Genomic DNA, 12,220 nt, shown 5'->3' on the forward strand with positions numbered 1-12,220 from the left:
TTAAGAAAAACTTTAAGGTAAGTGCTTCAGCACTACATAAAGTGTTAATGTGTATGAGTAAAACCGCATAAGCGGCACATAGTAATATAGTTTAAGTTTTGTTCTATAATGTTTTGGCAAGATTGTATAGTATCACGCAACTTAAGTCGCTTTGGATAAAAGCATCTGCCAAATGTAATGTAAAAAGTAAGATTTTTTTAGGGCCCATCTCACAGGTCATGAGATAACCACAAGCCTCTTTAGGGCCAAAATCTTTACCATCTCCGGCTTACACATTACCTTAGTTCACATCTACAGTACAGCACTCACGGGTCAGTATGAGCACTGGCAGCTTGGTTCTCATGTGTAATATGATCCAAGATCTGTAAATAACACACTGTCCAGCATAGCAGGAGGCCTACAGCTGGCTCTAGTGAAACTCAATACATACACATAACCAAGAGTGACAGTTAAACATATACAAACAAGCAGAAATAGATACGCAAACACTGAATGAATTTTCCTGCAGACACTTTGGAAAAACACTGATATTGAGATCATGCTGTGTACACGGAGATTTGAAAACGTTGACATTCATTCGTCTTATGTGGAGTCAAGAGAGCGTACCGCATATACAGCTGTCATCTGCTATAAGGATGAGTCATACTGTATATCTCAGCATTCCTGCTGTTATATGAACACACCTGTCAGTCTCCAGTCTTCATACTGACCCGAATGAAATAATTCATCCCATACTGTGTCTATTATGCATTTGGCCCACCACTCCCTTTGTGAATTTTGAGCAAAATATCTATAAACTGCAGCAGACTGAACATCAGCAGTCTGAATCCTAAAGAAGGACACAGCAGGCATCAGTTTTTTTTAAGCTTTAATGAATCTTTCGTAATATTTCATGCCAATTGTACTTGGTTGTAACGACACACATTATTTACAAAGGGTAAATCACACAAAAACAGTTTCAGTTCCTATTTAATTATAATCCTACCTTTTATTATTAAAATCAAATAATCTTAGGGCCATCCAAATTTTCTTGCATTGTGACATTTTTGCCCCAGAATATAATAAACAAAATAACTTTTCACTTCTGCTTCTATTATCACTGACTGGTGATGCCTATTGATCCATCTTCACTGTATTTTGCTGCAGTATTTTACTATACTGTTTATTATCTATTTAATAAAAGTAAAAAAATACTTCAATGTGATCATTTTTATTTCAAATTGACAAACTTGAGGAAGTATAACAACAAATACCCCTATAAAATGTATAAATATATTAGAATTTTATTTATGCATTTAATAATTACTACAATAAAAAATACAATGCAAAAACTATGAATGGTTCTAATAATGGGATTGACTTTCTGTAAGCAAAATAAAGTTTACAATTTCTACCTTTTGTGTTTGGGTTAAAATATCCATTCATCTTTTATTATGTTTATACTATGCACAAGGAATACTGGAGCTTATCCCAGCAAATCTCAGACTGAGAGACTCAAATATCAGGTTGTGTTTTGACAGAATTTGTGATTTTCAACCAAAACAACCAATACGTGTGTCCTGCAGTGTTTCTGGTTAACCGAGTATATCAAACAACGATGCTCAAGCCTAAAAATAACCAGAAACAGACAAATTTAGACGCAGAGTGAAGCAAAGTGAAAACTCAATATACTGAAAGTTCAAGCAGCCACAATAAAGTCATTTCATTATGTGGTTCCAATTCTGGCATTATACAAAATGCAGCGGTTCATAAAAGACATTTAACACAGTGTAACTCTTTGTGCAATACAATCACACTTACACAAACACTCACATGTGATCCCAAACCATCCGCGATCCATGCTGACAGTACTGCTCACAACCCACAAAACAGCAACAACGTATCAAAACAACATTTGCAGAATTCAAAGCCAAATTCAGATCAAATCTTAAACTCAATACATATCATTGCCATTGCATTCTCAAAGGTTTAATCGATAACTATTAAGAGGCCAGTTTTACTTTTGTGGTGGATATGTCAATGTATTTTGAACATACAACATCATTCCTCTTTTTCTATATATTGTCAGCATGTGGTTCAGAGGTCATTTTGTTTGACAGTACGCCCTATGGCTAGAAAGAGAAGACCAGACAGTAAACAGAAGAACACACCAACCGGAGCAAGCATGAAAGAGAGACCATAGGTCATACTGAGCTTAAACTCTTGACACTTAGTATTGGTCTGATAATGCACATATGAGCTCATTACATCCAGAACATCCAGCCAGATAACATACATGACAGTCACAATGAGAAGGAAGAAACCTGGAGGAAAGAGACAGCAAAGTGATAGAAATAAAGAGATTGAAGGTAAGAACATTTATTTTATTACTGTGTGTGATTCTAATGTAAATTCTTAGTTTTGTTGTCACTTATTTCAGTGAAAGTTAGATAAGAATTGCACGCAACAAGAAAAAAAGAAAAGAAATGGGCAAGTTATGATGCAAGAATATCAGAAAATGACCAACTTGGACATGCAATCTAATAAACAAATCATAAACTAAAAATCTGAAAATGAATCATTTCTAATTTGGGTAGATGTTTCCTTCACCATTGTAACCAAATGTAAAATTTGTTTATTATTTTTGGAAAACTTTCTAAAATGTTCTCTGTGATCATAAAAAAGCAGTTTTGGGGTTTTCGATGTGATCCTTAGTTACAAATTAATAATAGAATTCATTCAATTGAATAATTCATTCAATACTGTCAAAATATCACTCATACTGTATCTTACCAGAAATGAGGTAGAGGCCACCTCCTGCTTTATAAAGACGATGACTGGTAAATGGAGCTGCACAAATGATGATGAAACCGCCCGCCACCACAGCGACCACACCTAGCAACATCGAGACACTCCAGAAACCTCTGTAGACTAAATAGAAACCCATTTTTCAACACAAGCCAGTATGAGACCTTCATAGATTGTTTCAAAGTAACAACATAAACAAACGTTACTGCGGGTTTCTGTAATTTCCGGTACAAATTTGCAAATAATAGAGTGCCTGTAGATTATTTCTGATAACAACCAAAAGAAAAGGAGAAGAACCGTTACTTGGCTATACTTGCCTCGAATATTTGGAATTTAGATTGCGATACCAAGCTCAACGCTTCAACATTTTTAAAAATAAAATTAACATACAACAAAATTCATAAAGAACATAACACATAAATCCAATAAAATATAAATAGTTACACTGTATTATTAAACACTAGCAAGACGGAAGTTAACTGCAGTCCAGACGCACACGTCCGACTAAACGATTTATAGTCAATAGGTAACATACTTGATTTTTTTATCATGATAAGTGGGAATTTTGAGCAAATTGCAGAGGAAAGAAAATGCAGAGCAAATTATTTTGATAAATAATAGACAAAACAAAATACTTACTTATGGCGGTCTGATAACTAGTGGAGTTGTAGTTCTGGTCAGGGAAAGGAAAGGGAAGCAGATATGAAGGTTTGCATACTTTTGCATGTGCCTGATTTTCTGAAAGAAGAACAATAAAGTGGTATATTAATGTACGTAGTCATTGATTTATTTAGAAATCAAAGTATCTACACCTTTTAAAACCTTTTGTCGCCTTTTGCGTGACACCAGGTCAGAGCCCAGAGCTTCAGGGGGCATATAGGGTATGTGGGCCAAATACCATGATTGTTTCAAACTACTGTATGAGCACTTCGCAATTTACAATATGAAATTACATTACATTTAGCCATTTGGTAGATGCTTTTATTCAAAAACTTGGTGAGGAAAACAATAATCAATTTGGCTTAATAAGGCAATAAAAAGACAATTACTATAAAAAGTCACAAATTTTCTACAATTTTAAGGTCAACAAATAGTTTAGTCAAATTAAAAGTTTTTTTAGATCCACAGCTGTAGAGTTTTATTCTTGAAATATAACAACTGATGTGTTGTACCGTATGGAAATTTGATTCCTTACCGAACCAGAACTTCCACAGGTCGTCGTCCTTGCTCATTATGTCATCGAAGCTACAACGCCAAAAGAGCCCCTCATGGTGAAAGGTGATGTTCTCATCTTGACTAAGATCCTGGTTGACCACAGTTTTACCTTTCTATGAGAGAGTAGAGAGAAGAGGTCATAGAGCAAAAGACACCTGTTGCACCCCACATAAATTATAACATGACAGTCTGTAGTCTGTAGTCTGAACTCTTTGGGTGGGACTTTGTCATTCATGAATTTAGCAAAGAATTTGCATACAAAGATGCAGCATTTCAATTACATTGATGATTAATACACACATGGATTACAGAGACGGTGTTGGTCTTAGAAAAGTTCCAAAACGTAATTTACGTTGGTACTTGTTATGGAGCACAGTAGCTAGTTTCTTGTAGCGGTTGATGATTTTATTTATGGCTGATACCAAAACCAATATTAAGAAAGCACTGTTGTCAATTGGTCAATAAGAGGCTGATATAAGACAAATGCAATTACAGTAAATTAGAGACATCCGGAAAATCTGAGAAACTAAATGAAAAATGATTGTGCATTATGTGGCTAGTTAGTAGCATGTAGCTTAAAACAGATTTGAAACCATGAAAAGGTGCACACATGACATTATGCAGTTAAATAAAGAATTTTCATGTATTAATAGTTCTTTCCATACAATTTTTGTATCTCAACTACCTCACGTGACCGATTTTACTTCAATCATTATGTGTCAAATGCAGGCTTTACATCCGAGTGGCGCTTTTATAAGAATAAAGTACTAGCAAGCTATATTGTATTGGCCGATTAAAAAGAAAAAAAACCCGATGCAAATAAAAAAATTATTAGATCCACCCAATATATCGGTCTATCAAATATTTCAAAGTCCTCCCTCACAATGTCCACCCAAAAATATTCAACAGCTTGGCAAAACTAGAAATATTAATTTCCATCTTCGACTAGCTAACAACCAATTGTTAGCTAGAATTTCAAAACTAGAATTTCCGGCAGAACACAGTAGAAAGCGTGGACTATGCTAGTAAGTTACTAATAGCGCCACAAAAACCACAATCTAAATCATTTAAAAGAATATACTGGTCACAAGACACACAACAAGCAATAAGATTATGATGGATGGACGTTTGAAATTGGGGCATTATCTAATGCCAATACAACGCTAGGAACAACCAGGATTAGGATTATTATTACTCAAATTGTGTTTAGTTAAAGAAAAGAATACTTACACCTAAAATGGCATGAGATGAGTCAATTTTGGAATACATTTCTTTTTTGGGTGACGAATTGTGTTCGTAATTGTGTGTGTCAAAAAAGTGCTACTAAATTACCATCCTAATATATCCAGAATCATACATTCTTTCATTAGTTTCAGTCATTTAATCCTTCCAGCCTTCCCCAGAGACATATCTCTAAATCAAAACACATGAAAAGCAAGGCGCTTCCAAGTTCTCTCTGAGGAGAAACCTAATTCATTCTTGACTTCTATGAATAGACATTGCATTGAGATTCCAGTTTCAATGGTCAGTATTAAGTGTGGTATCACGCTGTAACATGTGATTTACAGCGACTCGGAGTGTGTAAACAGTGATGAACAGAATGTCATCTGACTGTCCCTGCAGAGAACCCAAATATGACTGTGACTGCTTGAGGATCTTGCTTCAGTGACAATGGAAAGATTAATTTTTGATAATAAGATGGTTAAACTCACAATTTTGGCAAAAAGTAGTTATTATTCTTAAATAGACAGCGTCTCAATAGATAAGCTTCTGATAGTGCCTCAGAATTAATCCTCGTAACAATGAAATTATTCCACAAATTCATTTTTAAAAATCTCTCTTTTCCCTCATAGAATAAAAAAATGCCTCCACCCACCTCCAAAATAGACACTCTATGTGGTTTGCAGGTCTCTGACGCCAGGAGCCAATAATCCGTGCCAAATGACAAGAGAATAAATAGTGTTGCCAGTGCACCAAAGAGCCCGGCGAAAAATAGCGCCACACGCAACTTCATGATGACAACGATGAGAACAATGTTTTTCAACTATTTCGCGTTTGTTTCAAATAGCCTCTCTTCTTCCCCACATGAAACTAATGGAGAAATAACAACTCTTCACAATCAGCGTGAGAAAGTGAATTCCGGTTCAGCTGCGCTTAGCAAAAGTTTATAAATTTCACAAAGAACTCTTCCTTGTCACTGTGTCTTTGTGTATATGTGTACACGGAGCACTGGTGTCAGGGCAGGACCTGACTTGGATGGGGTGTGGGCTTCATGAACACACACTCTAGCATAGAGCTGCCCATCTTCTATTTTGGTCTGTTGAGTGAAGGTGCCGGCTGTCTCACTCAGAGGAGTGGGTTGAGAACTGGAAAAGATTTCAGGGGAGAGATGTGTGGACCAAAATATCCTTCCACAGGACAATCGGCTGAGAGAGAAACGAAATTGAAGGAAGACACTGTAGCTCACTAGTTTCACGTTTGTCCTTCACAGTTAATTGTATTATAGAGCTTAGTGTGTTATAGGACTTAGGATCTTAGATCAAATAATTTGGTTAACTGTCTGAACGATAAAACGGAAACATTTCATTATATATTGAGTGGGAAATTTTGCACTAAGCATATAAGCACATGAACCAGTGACCAATTATCACTGTGCTGTGAATGAACTCTGCTCCACTGAAGAAAGAACAGTAGTGATCACATGCAGCTTATCCTGAGAGTTCACCGTCCCTGCTATGAATTACCCAAAAGATAATATTGCTTACATGCACTTTTATACTTAATGACTTATTATAGTTCTCATATAAAATAAAGTCAAATTCTAATTCATGAAAACTATTCATAATTGTTGCATCTTGGACTCTAGAGCAGGGTTATTTTACTTTACTAAAATAAAAACTTTGAATGTGTTTGCTTAATAAAACAAAATAAACATTGACATAAAAATTATTGGAAAAAAATAAACTTACAAAAAATTTAAATGTCGCCTCAGAAATAAACTGAAATAAGTCCTGACTAGGCGCTTCTGCCTTCTGGAAGAAGGTATAGAGTGCCAAAATGTCGACTTGTGCCTGACTCTATTAGAATATTGAACGGTAGGGGTAAAGGGCAATGATTGTCCCTTGATTTCCCTAGAGTATGACTGCTTATACTATTTATTCTATTGTCGGTCATTGTTATTTATTGCTAGTTTTATGATATACGCAGAAGTTATATATGCAACAACACTGGCCGGTTGAGCTGTGCAATATGATGCCTGTCCGCATGTTTTGTTCCGAAGTCTTCATTGTTAATGCAAGTTTTTGTGAAACTTAATTTATTGACTTATTTACCCACTGTGTATTTATTTATTTACATATTGTGTCATTGTGTAATTTGGAAGTGCAGCATTTACTAAGCCCAAGACAAATTTCTCCAAGGGAACAATAAGCTATATTGTATTGTATTTTAAGTTTAAAGCACAAAAATTATAACAAACAAAACTGAAACTTAAATTTATTCATCTTAATTATTCTAATAAATTAATCTTACATAGCATACAGTTTGTTTATTACATAAAAATAAACAAATAAATAATACAATGAGAAAAGTATTTAACAAACTTTCTAAATATTTAAGGTTATGTTGAGAGGTTTGATGTTGAGTACCTATGATCTCTGAGAGGAATTTAAAACGCCTATAGGCTTTGCGAATGGCACACGCACGCACACTCACGAGATCTCCGGCCCGTACATACCGTTATAAAAGGAAGAGGTATCTCCCGGTCGCTGCAGCGGATCAGCGAAGAGTTGTGGCATGAAGACGTTACAGTCGTAACCGAGTCGTAACCGAGACGTTCCCCTTCAGTCGGTCTCTCAACGTTGTATTGAGAGACAGACTGGGGACCTATCTTTACATGCCATGGTGCTGAGCCGTATCACGACCTCAAGCAGAGCGACACTGAATAGACTAGCGAGTCACAAATGAGGAGTAGGCCATACTCCGAGCCCTCCCCTGGTGCTGTCCCCCAAAAAAAGACAAGAGCTGCTCAGAGCTTCTTAGGCTCTGTGTGCGGTCCGAGTAGAGGCGCAGTGCGCATACTGGACACAGAACATTGGAAGTTGGGTCTTTCTCCCCAGAGGGGAGCGCCTGCAGGTTCACCAGCTGGTCCCGGAAGGGTGCGGTGGGAACCTTGGGTACGTAACCGGGCTGGTGTCTCAGGATAACGTGAGAGTTAGAGGGTACGGAGCGCGGCCGAGGTTGCACCCCGGAGGAACCTGGTGACCAGGTTATGTCGACCAAGAGACTTACCCTCCAGGGATTGTGATGAGTGGCAATAGTGGCTACATACACTCTCAACGTGGATGGGGAGAGATTACTCTCTAGTCTCTGTTGGAAGAAGGTCAACACTGACCCGATCAAGCAACCCCATGGGTTCTTCCCGTGGAAAGAACACGAGGACGACAAGATGCGCAACCTATAAGCGTACACACGCCTAGTGGCGGGGGGTTCTAGCCTGCAGGACGGTTTCTGTGACCGCCGGCGGCATGCCACTCAAGGTCTCCTCGTCCCGTCCCGGGGCCAGGAATGGAGATTACAGAGGTCTGGCTTGGGGTGCTTAACCATGCCCTTCTGCTGCGACGGAAGGTTCTTCGTCAGGGGAATCGGACAGGGGGATGTCGTCAGAGTGGCCAGCTGTGCACAAAGGCATACGTGCTGAGGGGACCCTCGGTCAGAGAGTACCGAAGCGGGTAATGGGTGGAGTCCGGGGAAGCAAACATGTCCACCTGTGCTTGGCCGAACTGCTACCTTATGAGCCAGACTGCGTGAGGATGGAGTCTCTGCCGGGTGTTTCCTGACGAGAGAGCGCATCGGCTGTCTGGTTCAGGTTGCCCGGGATGAACGTGGCCCGCGGGGATTTGATCACCTGCTGACTCCATAGGAGGAGGCATTGGGTTAGTTGTTACATCTGCCATGAGCGTGTGCCGCCCTGATGATTGATGTACGCCATGGCAGTCGTGCTGTCCGACTGGACTAGCACGTGTTTGTCCTGCACTAGGGGCCTGCCGAGGACGCCATGTGCCCCAGGAGCCTCTGAAAGTGTTTCAGCGGAACGGCTGAAGTCTGTCTGATCAGTTTCAGCCAATTGAGCAACGACTGCGCACACTCGTTGGTGAGACGTGCTGACATACGGACAGAGTCTAGTTCCATACTGAGGTAAGAGAAGCTCTGTGCTGGGGAGAGCTTGCTCTCTTCCCAGTTGACCAGTAGGCCCAGACGGTCTAGGTGCAGAAGCACAACTCCCTGTGGGTACACAACATATCTCACGAGTGTGCCAATAAGCCATTCGTCGAGATAGTTGTGTATCCGCACGCCTCGCTCCCTGAGGGGCGTTAAGGCAGCCTCCACGAGTAAGGTAAAAACCTGTGGAGACAGGGCCCAACCGAAGGGCAGGACTTTGTACTGATAGGCTCTTCCCTCGAACGCGAACCGCAGGAACGGTCAGTGTCGAGGGAGGATGGAGATGTAAGAGTATGCATCTTACAGGTAGATTGCCACGAGCCAATCTTGGTGATGAACTGAGCCCAAGATGCGCTTCTGCATCAGCATCCTGAAAGGCAGCTATTGTAGGTGCTTGTTCAGGAAGCGCGAATCCAGAGTGGAGCGCAGCCCCCCCTTTTTAAGGCACTATGAAGTCCAGGCTGGAAAACCCGAAAGACATCTCGGTTAGAGGGAAAGGTTTGATCGCACCTTTCGTCAGAAGGGCGACAACCTCGGCCTGAAGCACGAGAGTGTTCTCACCTGGAGGGCCCAGTTTCAGAGGGCCCACCGGAGGGGGCGGGACATCGTCCGACCCAGGGCACTCGCCATGACCTCTGTCGCACTAGGCGCGAGGCCTGTGGCAGCCTTCCCATCAACCAGATCCAAAAACTTTGGAATATGACCCAATGGGTCGCCATAGCATTTTGAGCATGATGGACCGCCATAGCGTCGAGGGCGGAAGCAGTTTAACCCACAGCATCAAAAGTCCTCGACACGAGTATCAAAAAGCTTACATGCCCTGGATGGGAGACTTGGTCGACCCCTCCAGGTGGCAGCGTCCGCGGTGCACCACAGCTGCTCAATCCACCTGGGGGGGTCGACATATCCCTTAGCTGCTTCACCGCCCAGGGAAGTAACAGCTCCCTGAGCCCTTCAGACAGGAACATGCCACAACAACCAAAGCTCGTGGCCGCCCGGGTAAGCACGGCTGTCATCTCTGCGTTACCTCCTCTTGAGCTCGACCGCCCAGAGGCAAGAGCTCCAAGGGGCTTTGCATCCAATGGCAGGAGGTAGCTGTCCGATGTTATGACATAAAGTTCGTCTCATCACGTTGTCGAGTCTACCCTCTTTGGGACGGTACCCCACCGCCCATTGGGGATGAGCCAGGTGAGCATGCCGGGTCTATTAAACTATACTATTAAAATCCTCTCAAAAAAACATAATGTGAAATTTCTGTAGGACCGTTTTGCTGGATTTCTCCTCATTGCCGTGTAAAAAGACATTTTATTGAGAGATAATATTATATTGGTAAATACAGTAAAGGGATGTGTTGCAATTAGGTGAACAAGAGGATAATTATGCAAGCTAAAATTCATTACAGCAGATATACACTGAGGGTAAAAGCCTTTGAGTGTGTTAATTTTAGGCAGCATAGTCGCTGTCTCTAACTCTCTAATGACGGTCAACGGAATGTCTGCACACAGCACACTCTGAACAGGAGCAGTAGAACAGTAAAACTTAATTAAGAGCTCCCTGGCCGAAATTTATGTCTGGACAGTGCACACTTCATCTTGTTATGTTACATGGAAACATCATCTCTTTATATCCACAAAGAGAGAAAACTGTTCAGCCACTTTCTTGCTGAATAAATGAAGTAATAGGCCTATGTCTTTTTTTGTTAAAGAGGCCTCGGGAATGGTGTTTCATGCATGAACCGCATTCGGTGAGTGAAACTGATGTCTGTGTTTTGTTGGTGCGCATGTGCTTAAGTTCAGCCTACCCCTCCCCCTTCCGTATGCGCCAAATATTTTCGGAAACCATCGTAAAGCTGTATCTATCTTTTATAAATGTGATCAAACTAAATACTCTTAGAAGATACGAAGTATGCAATTCTACTCTATAGGTACTCAAGATTAATATGTGATTGGAAGAAACCGCGTGTTACGCCCGCTTTAAGTCACAAGTATTCCTTTAGCATAAGGTGTGGAGTCTGCTTATGTGGGTCCACATGATCTGCTTATGTAAACTCTCCTAGGGAACATCACTGTATCAGATGCGATGAGATGATGGATTGTTTTGGCTTCCACAGTTTCATGTTCAAAGCTGGTAAAGATATGTAAACAGAACTCCATGATGCAAGATGGAAGCTTACATAAGTTTCATGCTTACCTGACAGCAAAACACTACGGTAATGGTCAGAACAACCAGTACAAAATACAAACTAGTCCGTTTAAAGTTTAAGTGAGATATAAAAAATAAAGAGAGTTATGGGCTGTATAAGGGGACACATCTCATATCCGAATAGGAATGCAACCACACTAACTTGAGGATGACTCGTGTGGCACAGCAGAATAAATATTTTTGAAGGCTAGGGAAGGACATTTTTCGCCACTAGATGGCGCTCAAGTAATTTAATTGATTGACCTGTATAAAACCAGGGTCCGGTTTGAAATGTAAACCATGTTTGTTATTGCAGTAGGGATTTTCGTTTTCTATTTAAGAAGTACACTGCATCTGTGATAAGATTATACAATATTAGAGAAGCCATAAAGGTATGATATTCTAGGAAAGAGAACATGTGTAATTTATTCAAATGTATGTGTGTGACAGGTCAAATTAACCAATGAATTAAATAAAGGATTCATTTTCAAGACAATTCATCATAATTTATAAACTAGGCTACTGTTTCTCCTTATACCGTAACCACCCAGGATATTGTGGCTAGTGACATCCATACTCACTATACTCAACTATAAATCCTTAGCGGGAATTGTGTCTCATAACGAGGTCGTTTAAAAAAGAACTCACAAAGAACACAATAAAAACAACCATTTTCTCAGGGTCACAAAAACGCCAAATACATTCTTCTTTATGACTCATTCTGGGATATATAGGCCTTGTACCCCAATTTTAATGTTTATCTGATAGCACTTTTCAAGTGTTTTTAAAAGTAAACGAGTACATTTAAAAAAAACAG

The 12,220-nt window shown here is 40.1% G+C and overlaps 1 protein-coding gene across 2 annotated transcripts in view; it reads right to left on the reverse strand.

Moving 5' to 3' along the window:
• Positions 1–6,226, reverse strand: part of tmem182a (transmembrane protein 182a) — a 43,370-nt gene extending 37,144 nt beyond the window's left edge. Inside the window, exons 1-5 of one of the 2 annotated variants that reach the window (XM_056755213.1) lie at positions 5,879–6,226; positions 3,983–4,115; positions 3,427–3,525; positions 2,773–2,910; positions 1,195–2,303 (exon numbers count right to left, since the gene is read on the reverse strand). In XM_056755213.1, coding sequence (XP_056611191.1) covers positions 2,077–2,303; positions 2,773–2,910; positions 3,427–3,525; positions 3,983–4,115; positions 5,879–6,016 — 735 coding nt within the window. In that variant the 5' untranslated portion in view covers positions 6,017–6,226 and the 3' untranslated portion in view covers positions 1,195–2,076. Of the gene's footprint in view, positions 1–1,194; positions 2,304–2,772; positions 2,911–3,426; positions 3,526–3,982; positions 4,116–5,878 lie in introns of those variants that run through there. The other variant, XM_056755215.1, reaches the window with a different exon arrangement.
• Between the last annotated feature and the right edge of the window lie 5,994 nt (positions 6,227–12,220).

The sequence above is a fragment of the Triplophysa dalaica genome, chromosome 8, assembly GCF_015846415.1.
Source record: "Triplophysa dalaica isolate WHDGS20190420 chromosome 8, ASM1584641v1, whole genome shotgun sequence".
NCBI classification, from domain to species: domain Eukaryota; kingdom Metazoa; phylum Chordata; class Actinopteri; order Cypriniformes; family Nemacheilidae; genus Triplophysa; species Triplophysa dalaica.